We start from the raw sequence: 20,736 nt of genomic DNA on the forward strand, positions 1-20,736 counted from the left end.
TGATTTGTGGGATTTGTAGCTAGAATATTTTTCCCAGCCTAGGAGATAAGAGTAATTTTCTAGTACAGTGTACATATGAACTCTTCACCTGCATATTGAGGAGCTCCAATGGTAGAAACCTAGTACTGGAGTTTAATACAAGAAACATTATGCTCTCCCAGTCTTGCCATTTTTACTGGAAGAGAATGCTTACCTGTATAGTTAATAACATTTATTTTTCTGCATTGATGTAATAAGCAATTATCTGTAAATATTCAGTCCTTAAACTTTAATTTTCCATTTAAATAATTTTGTAATACTGAATGATAGTATGAAGTTTTATTTTGACATAACATAATTGAATTAGCCAAAAATGCCTCCATGTGTAATCCAAATAATACCATGAATACAAGTCCTGACGAAGGGTCTCGGCCTGAAACGTTGACTGCACCTCTTCCTAGAGATGCTGCCTGGCCTGCTGCATTCACCAGCAACTTTTATGTGTGTTGCTTGAATTTCCAGCATCTGCAGAATTCCTGTTGTTTCCATGAATACAATCATCCTTTCAAAAGTTAAAACTTTGAACAAACTCTGTATATTGAATGTATAGTTTTATTCTTAGAACTAGTGTTATGACTATTACTTCCAGTTTTTTCTCTACTTTTTTACTTTTATTCAGAGCATCGACTTTTGTTGCAGAGATGAGCAGCAGCTGCTCTCTCCTCTTAGAGGCATTTGTGATAAGGATTGTTTGTTGCTGTTGAGTTACTAGAACAAGTAAGAATGTACAATCAAGCATGACTTTTATTATAATTTTATAATTTTTATAAGTATAATTTCTACGTGAGTCACTGGACAGCGATTGGTATAGGGAGCAGTTACTAATTTCTATCATCCCTCCTTTTATAACTGCCCATGCTGAAGTACCAAAATATTAAGTAATGTACCAAATTGGGTTCGTGCTGTTTAATGTTTTCCTATAAAAATAATTTAAATTGTATTTTTTTTTAGTTAAGTTGTATTTCTTCTGATGTGATTTTGTATATGGTAGGTCCTGCTGTCATGTACACGTTCCTATTTGCTAATTTTATGCTGTATGTCGTGTAACATTTAATTCAATAATGCTAACAGAAAGAAAATGTTTTATTTATTTATTGTACTGAATGTCAGCAACTGTAAATCTTTTATCGATCATATGATGGGACGTGTATTATTTGAAATTACAGTTCAAAATTATGCCTCTTGTATATGTACAGTCCAGTATTGATGCTGTTAAGGAAATAGAAGATATGAATGCAATCTAAAAATTTTTAAAGCATCTTTAATATTTTAACATTTCTGATAATAGTGCTCTCTTTATTGTCATGTAGACAATCGAAGTCTTGAAGGCCAAGATATCAGAGCAACAACGGAAACAAATGGCACAGGAGATGCAGCTAGCAACATTGACAACAGAGCGTCAAGAGCTGCTTGAGCAACTAGAAGTACAGCGCAAGTATGGCAAAAATCAAAGTTTGGAGATCATTGGATGTCCACCTTTGTACTGGTTGCTTTCATCCGCATCACTTCTCACCTGTCACTCTTTAGATTTCTTGATGGAAATAGAATTTTTAAAGGCAACCATAATTGTTTCTTTATAAAGATATTAATTTTTAATCTTCCAGTATCGACTTTCTCCTCTTGCTATTTGATAGTGTGAATTATTGTATTAAAAATAACTGCTCTTGAATATTTTTCCCAAGACAGTAAACTGCATGACAAATCCAGATACTGTGCATTAACTTCAGTTAGCCATTAGGCTGAACCACAATCCATATCTCCATGGTTTACTTTAGATGTATACTGTAAGAGCTGAAGTTATTGACTCATCACTTGGGTCTAAAATCATAAGTATAGTTGTTAGTTGCCTCATTCAGGTATCAACTCTTCACAATTGAGCCAAATTGACAAGCATCAAGAAAGCTTTTGGCAGCAAGGGGTTCACGAGAAAATCTGATTTATTTTCTTTGGAGTTGTAACAACTGGAAATGGAACTCTGATATTTCTTCAACTCCACTTTTTTGCCCTAGAGCACTAAGATACATGTGAAAAGGAAATTTACCTGAAATTTTGTTTGTCTAGTTGGCTGTGAAATGAATATTTTCCTTGTTCCTCTATTGACAATGTAAAGTCAGAAATGTTTATGGACTTAATGAGAAAAATTCTATAAGGTTACGAGGAAAGGAATTTTTTTTCATGGGGCATTATTTGGTCCTTTGAGATTGTGTCTGTGTTTTCTTTTGTTTTGTAATTTATTTTTTTTATTGAAGTTTATCATCAAACAAACATTTCCATAAGATGTATTTCAGATACTGTATGTGTGTGTATATATATCATAATCATATTTGTCACAAGTCTCCACATAATATTTATCTGAGGTATATACTTATAGAAAGGAGACGAAAGAAAGAACAATCTAAAGAAGAAAACTATGTACAAAATAGGGAGTGATTTTTTTTTTACAACATATTCATTGACTTGTGAGAATAAGATCAGGCCTATGAGGTGTTATGTAGTTAAACCATTTTTCCCAGTATGAATCAAATTGTTCCAACTTATGATTAACAGATGCTGTTATCTTCTCCATTTTGTAAATGTCCATTGTAATTTCCATTCATACATTTAAAGTAGCGCTCTCCTGTGATAACTATTTCCTGGTAAGGGTCTTTTTACCAGCCACCAGCAGTATATTCATTAAATACTTATCTCTTTTCAACCATTCTTGAGATATATATCCAAAATATATGGTATTATTCTCTAAGGGTATTTCCCATTTAAAGATGTCTTGTAGGGCATTATGTATCCCACTCCAATAGTCTTTGATAATGGGGCATTCCCAGAAAATATAATGGTTTGCATGGTGTCAAGTTAGGAAAAGGGGAAGTACAACGAGATCTAGGTGTCCTTGTTCATCTGTCACTGAAAGTAAGCATGCAGGTACAGCAGGCCGTGAAAAAAGCTAATGGCATATTGACCTTCATAACAAGGGGAGTTGAGTATAGGAGCCAAGAGGTCCTTCTGCAGTTGTACAGGGCCCTGGTGTGACCACACCTGGAGTATTGTGTACAGTTTTGGTCTCCAAATTTGAGGAAGGACATTCTAGCTATTGAGGGAGTGCAGCATAGGTTCACGAGGTTAATTCCTGGGATGGCGGGACTGTCATATGTTGAAAGATTGGAGCGACTGGGCTTGTATACACTGGAATTTAGAAGGATGAGAGGGGATCACATATAAGATTATTAAGGGATTGGACACGCTAGAGGCAGGAAACATGTTCCCGATGTTGGGGGAGTCCAGAACCAAAGGCCACAGTTTAGGAATAAGGGGTAGACCATTTAGAACGGAGTTGAAGAAAAACTTTTTCACACAGAGGGTTGTGGTTCTGTGGAATGCTCTGCCTCAGAAGGCAGTGGAGGCCAATTCTCTGGATTCTTTCAAGAAAGAGTTAGATAGAACTCTTAAAGATAGCAGAGTCAAGGGATATGGGGAGAAGGCAGGAAAAGGGTACTGATTGTAGATGATCAGCCATGATCACAGTGAATGGCGGTGCTGGCTTGAAGGGCTGAATGACCTATTCCTGCACCTATTGTCTATTTTGATTTCCACAATTTCTCTAGCAAACAGGGAGGTTAGTATAATAATGGGATTTCTGAGCGGGTATAATAAAATATCTTATCAAGTTTTTCCGCTCGAACTCCCTCCATTTCTGTGAACTGGTACACTTCCATTGATACCTCCATATTATTGTCCAATCTTCCTCAGATATTATTATCCCTCCTTCCTTCTCCCATTTTGTTTTAATGTATGAAGTCGAATGTGTTTTAAGATTTGACAAACCCTTATACAAGTTTGAAATGATTACTACCGTTGTCTGAATTATATGCTTTTCTAAATAGCTCTATCAGACATGTACTTGCCTTGGTGACATTTTTGACCATCCTAATAACATAGGGTCGCATCTGTAAATACCGGTAAAAGTCTTATTTTTCTAATAAGTGTTTCTCTTTGAGCATTTCAAAACTGAACAGTGTTCCTTCTTTCATTATATTGCAAATAGCTGTTATTCCTTTAGCTGTCCAGTCCTTAAATCTAACATCCGGTTTATTTGGCGTGAAGTCCGAGTCATATGCACACCATTTAAGAATTGCAATGTCTCTCTCTAGTGTATATTCTTTTATAATAGTTTTCCATATTTTAAGAGTCCATTTCACCCACGGGTGATCAATAGTATTTATGTAACTTTGTAGGTTGTTATCAGCCAAAATTACCTGTATGGGGATGGGAAGTATCCTCTCCTTAATGTTTTTCCATTGAGCGTCATATGATGGGTTACACCAGCACATCACAGCTCTCAACTGTGCTGCAAAATAATAATCTCTAAGATAAGGTAGACCCCATTCCCCCCACCCCTCTTTTCCTTGTCTAATTGCAAAGTTTTGAGATGAACCCTAGGCCTTTTACCTTGCCATATATATCCTGATAGCATCTTGTTCCATTCATTGAATTGATTTTGGTTAATCTCTATTGGTAGAGTCTGAAAGAGATATAGTAGTCTGGGCAGTATATTCATTTTAATAGATTCAATCCTTGAACTGAACTAAGAAAAGGAATTAGGTTCCATCTTGTTATATCTTCCTTAATTTTTTATATATAGGCTGATAATTGCATTCTGATAATTTTGCCAAATCTTTTGGCATAATGATGCCCAAATATTTGACAGACTCTGTTTGCCATACCCAAGAATATCTACTTTCAGTTTCTCTTGGTGGACTATAGTTATATGAAAGTAGTTGGGTTTTATCTATGTTGATCTTGTATCCTGATAATTGGCCATATAGTTCAAAGGATTGCATCAATTTAGGTAAAGAGTATGTTGGTTGCTCTAGATAGATCAAAATGTCATCCGTGTACCAGGCCAATTTGTGCTCTGTCCCTTTAATAGTAATTCCCCTGATATCTTCATTTTGTCTGTGTCTCTGTTTTCCTCCCAGTTTTTCTAATTGCAATATATTTTGATGGGGCTAATTGTTTTGTTTTCATAAACAGGAAATGGCAAGAGGCTGTACAGCAAATTCAGGCATTAGAGGCAGCTCAAGTGGCCAGTGCAGAGAATGAACGGAGATTGAAGGTGAGCTGTGTTTTTCTCAGAGCCTGTTCAGCGTAGAAAACAGTTTATCACATACTTCATTGCAAAGGATGAGGACTAGGTATCATCACCTGAAAGGCAAGGTGGCAGAGGAGTTCAGTACTTCTTTGAGATTTCAGATGGAGTTACTGTTCTTTGAGTATATCTTTTTAAAACATCAGCAGAAATACCAATTTTTTTGAGTTCCTATTCATTTTCATTGATTTGGAATCCCTGCCAGTTGGCTTAGTGCCATAGATTGGCAAAAATGAAAGTCATTCACAATTTGTTTCTTGTTGTATGCTAACAAACATTGAAAATAATTTAGATAGGAATGCAATATTGAATTAAAATTAAGATTTGCAAATTGATGCAGTAATCATTCTCACTTAATTTTAAAACAGATTTAATTTCTAAGGCATACAATTTGCTTAATTTATTGGCATACAATATACAAATTAGAAACTATAGCATGCTCTACCATTCATTAAAGTCCATGGGTGGATCTATCTCTCCAGACAATTTCTACGTACCTTGATTTCTTCCATGTGTAAGAATCTGTTGTTCATGAGCTTGAATGTATTCAATAACTAAGCATTTAAAGCTCTCTTAGGCAATGAATCTCAATTCTTTTTGATCTAAATGACCAAGGCAGGTAGTTCAGGCAGAAGAAACAACTTCTCAAAGTCTTGTGTATTTCAATGAAGCTTCCTCTCATTTATCTGAACTCTAGAGAGTACAGGCATAACGTTCTTGAATAATTTCTTAAGAGTCAACCTATTGTTTCTGTGCTATCTTGTCTTGGGTACTGAGATCAAAGCTGTGCAAGTTTTCCAGCAGTGATCTTATGAAAGCCCTGTTATTTTTAATTGTAAGATTTGTGCTTTAATTTTATTAAAGGAAAGCTTAAACTTTGCTTCTGCACCCTTGCAGTCACGTACATTGTAACATTGTTCACTAGAGTGATTATATGTAAAGACTGACTACTTGAACCAAATAGATGGTTGCTGGATTCCATAAAATGGTATTCACTAACAGTAGGAGAGGAGGAGGGAAATATAGAGACCAAGAGCAAGAAATAAATACTTAGAATCGTTTTGTTTTGTTTAGGAATTAGAGAATACAATAATCCAACAAGAACAGGATTCTGTAATAGTGAAGAATATGCGGTCAGATCTGGCTCGTATCCCCGAGCTGGAGAAAGAACTCCGACAGCTGAAGGAGAAAAATGACTATTACAGGTAGGATTATTATGTTAATATAATCTTGTGAACCTAATCCGTAAGATGGGCATTATTTATTTGTAAAATAGTGGTACAGTTAAAACTATAGTGACCTTTAAAAGAATTGGTTAATTCTTCATCATTATGTGCTCGTCATTCTTTATTACAATTTAAAGTGGTACATAGAGTTCACATGTCTAAAGACAAGCTCTCTCGTTTCTACGCAGATATTTCCCCTTACTGTGATAGATGTACTAATGGAGTGGCCACACTAATTCCTATGTTTCGGGCATGTCCGAGCCTTGAAAAATTTTGGAAAGATGTATTTCAAACTTTTTCTGTACTTTTCATTGTTAGTTTTAAGCCCAACCCCTTGACTGCCATGTTTGGTATTGTCGAGGATAGTGCTACAATACTGAAGCCATCTAATTTGTGGGTATTGGCCTTTATGTCACTTATGGTCAGAAGGGCGATCTTGCTGAAGTGGAAGAAGGCCACCCCGCCCACTCATGCTCAATGGCTATCTGATATTATGTTATGCCTAGATCTAGAGAAGATTCGTTGTTCGATTTCTGATTCTAAGCATGATTTTCTAATGTTATGGGGACCCTTTCTGAGTTATTTTCATAATCTTTGAACGGTTATTAAAGTATGGATCCGAGCCATTATTATAATAATATTATATGGTAAGGTTTTTTTTCTTCTCTTTTTTTTTACCAACCAGCTCCCTTTGGTAATGGGGGTAGATTTTTTAAAAAATAAAATAAAATATTTTTATTTTATTTCATTTCATAATTCAATCCTTTCTTCTACATGATTGATTTGGAATATGGGATACGGTGATCATATTACTGTGATTTAAATGTAATGTAATTAGTATTACTTGTATCCTTATGAATTTTGTATTTGTATTCATGCAATTTATATAATATTAATTAAAATATTGACTAATACTTTTTATTTAATATTAAATAATACTTTTACTCTAAGTAGTTAGTGTTATACAGCTTGTTTTGTCTTGTCCATACTGTACCAACCGCCACTGCTGGGCTATAAACATGCAGGAGCAATGTGTGGTTAAGTGCCTTGCTCAAGGACATAACACGCTGCCTTGGCTGAGGCTTGAACTCGCGACCTTCAAATCACTAGTCCAATGCCTTAACACTTGGCCACGCGCCAGCTTGGAAACAAGTCATTCAGTCTACCATGTCCATACCTACCCAATTCGCACAGATCTGTGTCAATTCCTTTTCCGACAATTGGCCCATCACCATTGATGTCCAGGAAATTCAAGTGATACCTCTTAAGTACTGTCAGTCATTGTGCTTCCTCTACACTCTCAGTCAATTACCACCAACGACTCCTCTAATTGTTGTTACAGCTGCATGGACCAACCATTGCTCTGAGCAGGAATTTTTTATATGGCCGGAAAACTGCATGGCACTTTAAACGTTTAAATGTAAAGAAATTTACAGCTGTGCAGCAACAAAGGCTATGTACATGGGAGCATTTCGTTTGTTGTGTGGCTGCACATCTGCACAGCTGAGAGGGAATAGTGCTTACCTTTCTCCAGGCAAAAAAGGTCTCCCTCATATCCTCACCAAATCTCTTGCCCTTTGGCCTAAATTTATATCCTTTTTGCTTTTTTTTAATGTCTGATAAAAGGAAATGTTTCCTGCAGTCTATCTTATCAATAGCTCTGATAATTTTATATAATTCAATCATAACTCCTTTAACTTCCTTCAATTCAGACAAAGCGGAAACAAGCTCTGTAGTCTCTCCTCATAGCTAAAGCACTGTTATCCTTATGGGATGCTATACTGTGGTGAGCTGAGCTGCAAGCAGTCCTCCAGCTGAGGTCTGACCTTTGTTTTATAATAATGGTTTATAACCTTTGTGATCTTGTACTCGAGTGCCCTGACTAATGACAGCCATTATCCCAAATGACTTATTAATCATGTACCTGCACTGCCACCTTATAGAATCTTCGGACTTGCACACTAGGGTCTCTATGTTTTTCAGTATTCCCCAGGACCTTAACATTCATGGTGTATGTTCAATCCTCAATACCACTCCCAAAATACCTTTTCTCACATCTGTCAGGATAAGTTCCATCTGCCATTTCTTAGTTCATTTCATCAGCAGGTCAGTATGACCCTGTAGCCTCACACTACCCTCCACATTTTCAGTAGCTACCCTCCACTGATTTTCGGTTTATCTGCAGACTTACTGATAGTGCTACTTGCACTTACATCCAGATCGTTCACAGATACACCCTATCCTCATTATATGCGTCTTCAGCCTATGCGGATTCACAGTTATGCGAGGAACCTATTTCTACCAATGTCTTGTTATAGGCGTCCAAAATTCACAGTTATGCGAGGAGCACTGCCCTCCCGCCAATACAAGACACGTACGCATGCTTCACAATCTCACTGTTGGGATGAGCAGCACCGCTTTCTCGCCAATACAAGTCAGGTGCGCGTGCCTCACAGTCTCTCTCCCGCCACTCTTGCATTGGTTTTGGCAAGGTGTGGATGCGTGATCTTAAACTTCTGTTGGTTTTACCCACGGTGCCGTGATTTTGTGCTTGAAATATTTAACTATGCCTCCTAAGCATCCAATGTCATGTCCTGGGCCATCAGCTGAGCAGCAGAGAACCGCTTTAACACTTGAAAAAAGTTGGAAATTATAAACAGCGCGGCATCAGCTGAAGGTAACACAGCTGTGAGACACTACTGCAGGGAACAGAATCTTGCCTTTAAAGTTCTTCTGTTGCTTGACAATGCGCCAGCCCATCCTAAACATTTGGACAGCATTCATTCTAACATAACAGTGTGTTTTGCCGCTTAACACAACATCGCTGATTCAACCACTCAACCAAGGTGTAATCCACATTCAAGGAGTGCGTATTTTTTTACGGCGAACTATCTCTCAGATGCTGCAAGCAACAGACGATTTTGAAAATCCTGGGAGTTTACCAACGGTGAGGAATGGTGGAAGTTGGAACACTTGGCACAAATGGCAATGGACATGGACCCAAGTTTAGATCGGAGCCAGCATTTCAGTCGTTCCCTGCCGTCAACCCTTCTTCCTTACAAGCAAATTTAAAACAAAATGCTGCCAAGCAAACAACCCTCATCATTTTATGCAAATTGCTGTAATCTTCTGCTGCCGGCAGTTCTAAGAGTTCTGTGAGTCTTCCTTCACCCCTTGTTGTGCTTGATACTATCCTGACGACCACAACCATCCACCTTATCGGTATAAAGCTGCCCGACACCACAACAACCACTCATCTCCCGGAGCGAACACACCTGCCACTGTTGGTGAGTACTGTACACCAGAGGATGTTAACTTTCTATGATTTACTACATTGAATGTTACCTTAAATTGATTAAATATAAATGTCTGGTAGCACTGCTTTTATGTCGTATTGGTATAAAAATGTGAATAAATTACAGATAAACTATATTTAGGAAGCCCTCTGGAATGCATCCCTATTTTCTCCATTTAAATAATTATTCACATTATGCGTCAACTTCAAGGAACGTATCCCTCGCATATAATGAGGGATAGGGTGTATAACAAATACCCACTGCCTGATTGAGCCAGGTTCAATCCTGACTTTGAGTGCTTCTGTATGGAGTTTGCATTTTCTCCGCATGACTGTGTAGGTTTCCTCAAATTGGTCTGTCTTCCTCTCTCACCTCAAAGGCATGTGGATTGATAGGTTAATCAGCTACTACATTATTCCATTGTTAAGTACCATAATCTAGGGGAAGTTTGGTATTGGTGGGAATGAAATCTTTACGGTTGCCCTGGACTCAGTGGATTGAAAAGCCCGTTTCCAAGCTCTATTATTCTGTGAAACATGCTGAATATGAACTGTTCTTTTATTCTTTAAACAGGGAAATGGAAGATAACAATGCACTTCTTAAAGAAGAAATGGAAAGCCTTTGTAAAAAACTTGAACGTCTTGAGAAGTTAAGGGAAGAGAATGTTACTTTGGAGTTAGAGAAAGAGGTTTGTTTTTATTTTGTAAATTTAAGGCTTATGCTTATGTCCTGCATAAAAAGTCGTTCATTTCTTTTAAGGGTAGGATCTTCTGTTTACTCATGCCACTGGTAAATTTGAGTGTATGCTAAGACAAGGAATCTAATTTAAGACAACAAATAATTGGTCTCTTTTTTAACACATTAGAGTGCTGTTACTAGTATTTAACTAAAATTGTAATCAGTAGCATCTTATTATTATACCTTCAATGTAATATAGCATCTTATGGCAGTTAACGGTTGTATTATCAAATAGGCAAAAGGAGATCTGAGGGGTGATGGTCATTTGGAAAGAGCTGCCAGAAGAGGTGGTGAAGGTGGGAAAATCACAGTGATTAATTGGCATTTGGATAGGAAAGACAAGGATGTAGGCCAAATGTTGGATTAGCATAGATGGACACTATGATTGACATGGAAGAGTTGGGCTGAAAGGGCTCTTTACTGTGCTCTATGATTCTATACTTGACCATTTGAAGTGATACTTTGTAGACACTGATTTTATAAGTTTCAAAGGTAGATTTTGAGGGTTATTTTAATGGAAGAGGGAAGGAAAGAATATCTGAACTGGTTTCCCAAGCTGGTGAATATTGTGTGCATTATTTCTTTTAATTTGAAGATATTTTAACATATGTTTTTTTAGCTAACTTTACCTATTTTTCTAAATTTTAGAAATTATTGTCAAAATTGCAAAGTTGGGAAAATGTGGAACAAACCTCAGGATTAAATATCCGGTAAGATGTTATCAAAAATGTATTTTTTGATAAATGACAGCCAACAGCATTTGTAATTTGGTCCCCATTTTATTTTGTATGTTTCACTTGTGTGTTTCTCCGAGAATGAATATTCACCTCTATGCTTCATACTTGGTTAAGTGAAGCTGGATGGATTCCATGTTGCAGTGCTCACTATTTGTTCATGATCGACTCTGTTCTGCTTGGATTTTGCTGTTGCAATGCAGAGCAGGCAGAAGACTAGGAAAATCTAATGCACTAATTGTTATGCTGATTTTGTTGCACTTCAACTATAGCAACTCACAGGTGGTCTTAGTGAGTTCTGAACCAAGAAAGAAGCAAAATAGTAATAGAAAATGCTGGGAATAAACAAAGTCAGCCTCTGAAAGAGGGACAGTGGTGTTCCAGGTGACTTATTCCATCAGTCTTGGCAATGATATTGCTTTAGGTGGATCAACTTTTTTCGTGTGTTGTCAGATATATTGTATGCTTGTTTTTTATATCTTCTCATCCAAGCTTCCATTATTTGTTGTTTACCCTTTTAACCTCCAACAATGTTGATTTACCAGCTGGTTTCTTGAAGATCCACCCCATTTTTCTCTGTTTGTTTTGTTGCAAGTTATATTGAAGTATTGAAGCAAGTGATTCAAATCACAAAACATTCAATAATGGCAGAATTTTATCTGTCCACAGTTTTGTTACTTGTTGAGTGATGGTTATCTTTGTAAATAGTCCTACAACAAACAAGATTTGGAAAATATTATGTGTTCCTAGGAAGCTGTGTAAATCATCTAATTGCAAATTTTATAAGTAGAGCCAATAGCAATTCAGCAGTTTGGCAGAAAGGTTGAAAAGGGAGTAAGAGGGAGAATCTAATCTTAGAGTACCAACTGATCAATAAGTGTATCAGTATATTTTATGTGTCAACGCAGCTTTGAGTATGTGTGAAATTCTACAAGTTAATTGACCAAACTGAATATAATGTTTGTGTATACAGTAAAGCATCAAAATTATGTCATTTGTCATTAAAGTTAAGATGTGTGTGTTTTGAGGTGAGTCTAAATTGTCTAAGCAATTAGTATTTGAATGTGGTTCTTCACAGACGGTTCAGCTAGTTTCTAGATTGAGATCTTATCCATTTGTGCAACTCCTAAAACTCCCATATTCTGATTTTTCTCTTTTAAACTTGAACCTGACCTGTATCTGATGTTGAAACAAGATACATAACTTACCGGTGGTCATTCTGAACTTTCTTCTGAAGGAGCTTAATGATTAAGCATAAGAAGTAGAATTATGAATTTGCTGTTCAACTCCTCTTGTCATTCAGTAAAGATCATCTTTTTACCTCGATGCTAGTTTTCTAATATTCAGAATGTGTACATGCCTTGAAAAAGTATTCAGCTCCCGCAATTATTTACACATTTTACTGTCTTATTTTCTAAATTTAAAATATATTAAAGTAGGATATTTTGAGCTAATCTATGAAACATTGTTCATCGTGTCAAATCAAAAGAAAGATTCCAAAACCTATCAAAAATTTACTAAATTAACAGCCATAATTGTGAGGCTGAAAAAGTATTCATCTCATTTGTAATTACTATGCTAACTTTCCTCCATAGCAATATATTAACTTACTAACGCACCCAAATTGTTGATGTAGAAATTTGCAGCATAACCAGTTTCCAATGAATTCACAAGAATACTTTAAGTACCCCCCACCTCTCTTGCAAGATCCAAAATGCTCTACTTTAGCTTCATCCGTCCACAAGACCTTCTTCCACATCTTTATAGTATCTTCTAAGTGGTGTGTAAAATCTTTAGAGCAAGGATATGCTTTTTTTAAAGCCTGTGCTTTAAAAAAAAACGACTATTGGATGTAATCGCTGCGAGTGATTCAACTAAGTACTGAGCAAAGAGGGATGAATACTTTTGAACTGCTGACATTTCAATTTTTGAATTTTTAGTTTTTCATGCTTTGCAATTTTCCCTGTTTTGAGCTCGTTTGTAAATAAAAAAAGAGAACTTGTGATTCACCAATAAAAATTCTTAGTTAAATTCATCAGCATCCCTGGTTGTAATACTCATTTATGTGAACAAAGGGTTTGGGGCTGAATACTTTTTTCAAGACACTGTGGCAAATGCAGAACACAATAACATCCTTCGGCCCACGATGTTTTGCCAACATTTTAACCTACCCTAACATCAGTCTAACCCTTTCCTTCCACATAGGCCTTCATTTTTCTATCATCTACAAGTGGCCCCTGTTTTCTGAATGTTCGCTTTGTGACACCTCGCTGTTACGAAAGACCTACATTAGTTACCTGTTTTCGCTAACAGAAGGTGTATTCACTGTTACGAAAAAAGGCAGCGCGCACCGGAACAGCCAAGCTCCTTCCCTGGAACTGCATTCCAGCCAGCATTGCTTAAACACGTGCTTTATTTTGATTTATTTTGTGCATCCGTTAGCAAGATGAGTTCTAAGGTATTGGAAAAGCCTAAAAGAGCTCGTAAGGGTGTTACACTTAGCGTAAAACTAGACATAATTAAGCGTTTCAATCATGGTGAACGAAGTAAGGACATTGTCCGCAAGTTGAACTTGCCTGCGTCCACCAATCACACTATTTATACACAGAAAGAATTTTGAAAGCTGCCGATGTTACTGTTGGTTCTGCTCGTTGCAAAGTGGTCTCTTTTAGTCAGCATCCAATAATAGATAAAATGGAAAGTCTATTGCTTGAGTGGATTGATGGGTGTACAAAGCGTGGTGTTCCGTTAAGTTTTCTTATTCTTAAGGAGAAATCAGTCAGTCTTTTTAATAAGCTGAAATGGAAAGCACTGGATGATGGTGATGAAAATGTTGTGAAAGTGGAATTTAAAGGTAGTCATGGGTGGTTTGATCGTTTTCTGAGGCGAGACAAGCTTCATAGTTTAAGCAGTGGTCCCCAACCTCTGGGCCGCCAACTGATACATTGTCGCGAAGAATGCAGTGGTGCAGCGGTAGTCGGGACGCACCCAGCACATCTTTAAGAAAAAAGCCGAAATGAACAAGCTAATTAATTAGGTGCTGCCCGGCACGTAAATGTCAGCCCAGATCAGAGGTGATTGCTGATTGCGTCAAATGGTTATTTGTATAAGCAAGTGTTTAACTGTAACAAAACTGCAATTTATTGGAGTCTTCCCAATTCTGGTAAGGGAAACTACACTGTACATATTATTTCTACTTTATATAGGCTGCGTATCATTCCTGCTTTTACTATATGTTACTGTTATTTTAGGTTTTATGTGTTATTTGGAATGATTTTGTAAGTTATTTTTTGGATCTGGGAACGCTCAAAAATTTTTCCCATATTAATAAATGGTAATTTCTTATTCACTTCACGACATTCTGGCTTATGAACCGTTTCATAGGAACGCTCTACCTTCGGATAGCGGGGGAATCCTGTATGTGCCTATTTGAGAGTTCCTGAAATTTCCGAAATGTATCTGCCCCTAACACCACCCCTGGCAGCGTGTTCCATACGCTCACCATTCTCTATGTAAACAACTTACCTCTGACACAGCCTCCTTATACTTTCTGCCAATCACCTTAAAATTATGCCCCGTGGTATATTAGCCATTTTAGCCTTGGGAAAAGTACGGTCTAACCAGCGTTTTATAGAGCTGCAACATTACCTTGTGATTCTTGAACTCAATCCCCTGAAGGGCACACACCATACGTTGTCTTAACCACCCCATCAATTCACATGGCAGCTTTGAGGGGACTATGGACATGGACCCCAAGATCACTCTGTTCCAACACACTGCCGGGAACCCTGCCATTAACCCTATGTTCTGCCTTCAAATTTGACTTTTCAAAGTGAATAATTTCACACTTCTCTGGGTTGAACTCCAGCTGCTACTTCTCAACCCAGCTTTGCATCCTGTCAATATCCCTATGACAACCTACACTATTCATAACTCCATCAACCTTGGTGTTAATTGCAGAGTTACTAACCCATCCTTCCACTTCCACATCCAAGTCATTTATAAAATTCAGAAAGGGCAGAGGTCCCAGAACAGATCCCTGTGGAACATCACTGGTCACCAAGCTCCAGGCAGAATATACTTCATCTACAATCACCCTCTGCCTTCAATGGGCAAGCCAATTCTGAGTCCACACAGCCCTGTTTCCCTGGATCCCATGCTTCCTGATTTTCTGAGTAAGACTACTATAGGAATCATTATGAAACGCCTTACTAAAATCCATATACACCATATCCACTGCTCAATGTGCCCTGTCACCTCGTCAAAGAATTCAGTCAGGCTTGCGAGGCATGACCCGCCCCTCACAAAATCAGACTGACTATCTTTAAGCAGACTATGCTTCTCCAAACACTTGTAAATCCTGTCTCTAAGAATCTTCTCCAATAATTTGTTCACCACTAAAGTAAGACTCACTGTCCTGTGATTCCTATAGTTATCCCTACTCCCTTTCTTGAATGAAGGAATAATGTTTAATCATCGTCAAATAACTGGTATTACTACTGTGGCCAGTGAGGGCACAAAGGTCATTGTTAAAGGCACAACAATCTCTTCCTTCACTTATCTAAGTAACCTAAGGTATATCTCATCTGGCTATGGGGACTTATCTATTGTAATGTTCTTCAAATATTCCAGCACTTCCTCTTTCTTAGTGTGGACGTGTTTTATTATGTCAGCTAGTTTTACGTTGCCCTCACAAATATCTCACTGGTGACTGTTGAATCAGAGTATTTATGAATGACTCCCCCCTACCTCCTCTGACTCCAGGCATATGTTTTCTCTTCTATCCCTCATCAGTCCTATTCACTTTAGTCATACTCCTGTTCTTTACATACATGTGGAATACCTTGGGGTTTTTCTTAATCTGATTCACCAAGGCCTTCTCATGCCCCCTTCTAGCTCTCACAAGTCCATTCTTATGTCAGAATGCTGTTCATTGACTTTAGTTCGGCATTCAATACTGTAATCCCCTCCAAGCTGATTGCCAAATTTCGCCAGCTTGGTATCAGCTCATCCCTCTGCAATTGGACCTTGGACTTTCTGACTAATAGACCCCAATCAGTTAAGTTAGACAATCTCTCCTCCACTCTCACTCTGAAAACAGGAGTGCCTCAAGGCTGTGTGCTGAGCCCTCTTCTGTACTCCCTTTTCACCTATGACTGCGTTCCTATACATGGTTCTAACTCCTTAATCAAGTTCGCAGATGACACCAGGGTGGTTTGCCTGATCAGAGGGGATGATGAGATGGCCTACAGGGACGAGGTCCAGCACCTGGCCGCATGGTGTGCCGACAGCAACCTGGCCCTTAACACCCAGAAGACCAAGGAGATCATTGTGGACTTCAGGCATGCTAGGAGCCACACTCACGTCCCCATCTACATCAACGGAGCTGTAGTGGAGCGTGTATCAAGCTTCAAATTCCTTGGTGTCCACATTTCTGAAGATCTCACCTGGTCCCTGAACTCCTCCATCCTGATCAAAAAGGCGCAACAGCACCTTTATTTCCTGTGGAGCATCAAAAAAGCTCACTTCTGTCCCAGGATACTTCACTAACTGCATCTCAGTGTGGTATGGCAATTGTCCCGTATCGGACTGCAAGGCACTCCAGCGTGAGGTGAAAACTGCCCAGCGGATTATCGGCACCCAATTGCCCACCATTGAGAACATCTACCATAAGCACTACCTGGGCAGGGCAAAAAGCATTATCAAGGACGTATCTCACCCTAACCATGGTCATTTTACTCTCCTCCCATCCAGTAGGTGCTACAGGAGCCTCCGTTCCCGCACCAGCAGGCACAGGAAGAGCTTCTTCCCTGAGGCTGTGACCCTGCGGAACCTCACATCACAGCGCTAAACAGTATTGCACTCATATTGTACTGTCTCAGTACTTTTATATTTGTGTGCTGTAGCACTTACTTTTTATTCGCAGTTATTTTGTAAATAACACTATTCTTTGCATTTCTGGTTAGATGCTAACTGCATTTCATTGGCTTTGTATCTGTACTTGGCACGATGACAATAAAGTTGAACCTAATCTAATCTTCAGCTCTTTCTTAGTCACCCTGTAACTCTCTAGAGCCCTGTCTGATTCTTGCTTACTAAACCTGAAGTATGCTTCCTTCTTCCTCTTGACAAGGTGAACCACATCTGTTGTCAACCATAGTTCCTTCATCCTGCCATCCTTTCCCTGCTTCAATGGGACAAACTTATTCAGAATCCATGCGAATGTACCCTGAATAATATCCACATTTCCATTGTGCATTTTCCTAAGGACATCTGTTCCTAATTTATGTTCCCATGTCTTCAAAATGCTCACCCACTGAAATCTGACACCTGACTTGATTCATTGCCTGGCACCAGATCTAGTATGGCCTTTTCTCTAGTCAGCCTGTCTATATATTGTGATAGGAATCTTTCCTGGACACACCTAACAAATTCCACCCCATCTAAACCTTTTGCACTAAGGGCCTAAGGACAACAGCCCTGTTCTTTTTGCACCTTTCCAAAATCTGCCTCCTGATATGTTCTTCAGTGTCTCTGTTGCTATTGGGGGAAGAGTCTATTGAGTAGCTTCAAAAGTATGATTGTTCCCCTCCTGTTTTTGACTTGCACGCATACTAACTCGGTAGAAAATCCCTCTACAATGTTCTGTCTTCCTGCACCTATGATACTATCACTGATTAGCAGTGCCACTCCTCCACCTCTATTACCTCTTTCCCTGTCCCTTTTGAAACATCAAAACCCTGGAACATTTGGCAGTCATTCCCACCTTGTGATAGCCTGTCTCTGTAATGACCACAATGTTGTTGTTCCATGTACTGAGCCATGCTCAAAGCTCATCACCCTTGTTCCTGATACTTAGGTTACTTCAAACCATCCCACTGACTGCAATTTTGCCCTATCAACTCCCTATCTTTCCTTACAGTCTCACTACATGTTGCATCTACGGACCAACTGCCCTAACCTCTGTCCTACTACTCTGGTTCCCATCGCCCTGCCAAACTAGTTTAAATCCTTCCCATTTCTAGCAAACATGCCCACAAGGATGCAACCTGCCCTTTTTGTACAGGTCATACCTTCCCCAGAAGAGATTTCAGTGATCCACAAATCTGAGAGCCTGCTCCTGCACCAATTCTTGAGCCACATATTCATGTGCCAAATCATCCTATTCACAGGCAGCAATCTAGAGATTACTACCCTCGAAGTCGTGGATTTCAAACTTCTCTCTTAACTTCCTATATTCTTTCTTCAGGACCTCCATTTCTTTACTATCTATGTCATTGGTACCGATATGTACAAGGACTTATGGCCGTCTACCCTCTTCTTTAGACATCCCTGACCCTGGCACCCGGGAGACAAGATACTATCCAGTCTCTCTTTCACATCCACAGAATCTCCTTGTCTGCTCTCCTAACTATTGAATTCCCCTGTCACCACTGCATTTCTCTTCTCCCTCATCCCCTACCTTCTGTTCTGAGCCACAGAGCCAGACTCAGTGTCAGAGACCTGGTCACCATGATTTTCTCCTGATAGGTCCCCCTCCCCTAAGCAGTTATCTGTTATTGAGGGGAATGGCTACAGGGGTACTGTAGCCATACACTGTTTGTATATTTCCTTGCCCTCCCATGACAGTCACCCTTCAACTTAGGGGTGGCTACTTCCCTGTACCTCCTGTCTATCATCTCATTCTCCTGTACAAGCTGAAGATCATCCAGCTGCAGCTGCAGTTCCCTAACACGGTCTGTAAGGAATTGCAGCTGGATGCACTTCATGCAGATGTAGTTACTAGGGAGACTGGAGGTCTCTCACAACTCCACATCTGACATGAAGAACACAGCCCTGACCTGGATCCATTCTCACTATACTTCTAGATAGTAATCAACGGATATCAAAGAAAGAAGGAAACTTACCAGGTCTACCTTAGCCTCTGACTTTCCTCACTGGAGCCTCTTGAGTCAAAGCTTGAATCCACTCTAATGTTGTACAACAATGGCTGCTCTGCTTAAACCTAATTTTTAAAAATTGGCTCTTGCCAAGTCCCTAATTACACAGCAATCGCAAGACCGCCAAATGACCCACTAGCCCTGCTGGGTTTTTCAAAACTTGAGCTCAAAATCCACAGGCCAGCAGCTCATGTAGCATCTCTAATGCAGTAAAGTGATCAGAATGCTACAGCAAGAGTGCACATCGTCAGATGTTGATGCTGAGCCATACAGGGCTACATAAGGGCTACTGATCAAGCAGATAGGTCAATTAGAATGCCAGACAGAGAAGGAGGTATAGAGGTTTAGGAAGGGAAATATGGAGTGGGGTGGTTAGATTTTGGCTAGAATGTCATGTGGGCTAGACATACTTCCATCTCAAAAATTAGCTTTAAAATGATATCACTTCGGAAAAATCTTATGAAATTGTCAACATCTTGAGGACTTTTAGAATGCTCTACCTTCTATGATGGATAGTATCCTGAGAAAAGTAAAATGAATCAGCATATCTGCTTCTAATGGTTTGTGGTTATCAGATGAGGATGCATTGGTGGCACTGCTATTTCATTTTAACAAAGGCTGAATATCTTGTTGATGTTTGTTCTCTTGCCTCATACCTGAAAAGTGTCCACCCATGTGTGGAAGATTTTGAAGGACTGTTAGCTCCGTAGAATTACACTTGTTAAGAAGAGGGCAGATTTTGGAGGAGAAGACACTTATAGTTTTCAAATAAGCAACTTGGACGCTTGCATTAACATCAGCAACAATGAGGCCAACCATTGTAGTGTCATCAGTGAAATTGATGTACTTTGAGCTGGATCTGTAGAGCAGTCGTGAGTCAGCAATGTCAACAGCAGTGGGCTGAGCCACTACCTTGGGGAGCACCAATGCTCAGTGTGATGGAGCTTGAGACTTGGGCTGACTGGGATCTTTTCATCAAGCATTCCAAGATCCAGTTACAGAGAGGGCTGTTGAGTCCGAGTGAAAAACTTACCAGCCTCTGAGAGATGATTGTGTCAAACACAGAGCTGAAGTTGATGAACAACATCCTGGTGTAGCAAGTATCGTTTTCTAGGTGGGACAGGATAGATTGGAGAGTCAAAGCTGTGGCATCATCAATAGACTGATTTGAGCAGTAGGCAAACTAGAAAAGTCAGTGTCACTGGGCAGTAATCATTTAGGCCATTTACCGATGATATCTTAGGCGCTGGACTGATAGTGACTGTGTTGAAGCCTGCAGTAACAGTGGACTGTTTCAGAGAGGTATTAAAGATGTTTGTGAAGACCACTTTTCCCTGGGTCACACAGTTCCTCAGCACCTGTCCAAGTATGTTGTCCAGCCCTGTCCTACTCACCTCAGCTACAGCCAGACAGGATGTTTGTTCCTCAGGGAGAGAAGAATTCACATCATTCAATTAGTCAAGTTGTGCATTGAAAACATTCAGCCGATCAGGAAGGGAGGCATTGCTGTCATTGGCATGCAATGTGGACTTGTAATTGGTTTTATTTTGTATACTTTGTCACGTGTGCCACGTCCTTGGTGTCATAGAGGTTCCTGTGAACTGTTTGAATCCTTCGTTCCTA

At 39.1% G+C, this 20,736-nt stretch overlaps 1 protein-coding gene across 2 annotated transcripts in view; it reads left to right on the top strand.

Annotated features, from left to right (window-relative positions):
• Positions 1-20,736, top strand: part of mad1l1 (mitotic arrest deficient 1 like 1) — a 1,178,242-nt gene that overhangs the window by 30,137 nt on the left and 1,127,369 nt on the right. For both annotated transcript variants that reach the window (XM_063058642.1, XM_063058644.1), the window contains exons 5-9: positions 1,350-1,474; positions 5,065-5,146; positions 6,254-6,384; positions 10,275-10,389; positions 11,088-11,149. In XM_063058642.1, coding sequence (XP_062914712.1) covers positions 1,350-1,474; positions 5,065-5,146; positions 6,254-6,384; positions 10,275-10,389; positions 11,088-11,149 — 515 coding nt within the window. The remainder of the gene's footprint in view (positions 1-1,349; positions 1,475-5,064; positions 5,147-6,253; positions 6,385-10,274; positions 10,390-11,087; positions 11,150-20,736) is intronic.

Source organism: Mobula hypostoma, chromosome 9, assembly GCF_963921235.1.
Source record: "Mobula hypostoma chromosome 9, sMobHyp1.1, whole genome shotgun sequence".
Lineage (NCBI taxonomy): Eukaryota > Metazoa > Chordata > Chondrichthyes > Myliobatiformes > Myliobatidae > Mobula > Mobula hypostoma.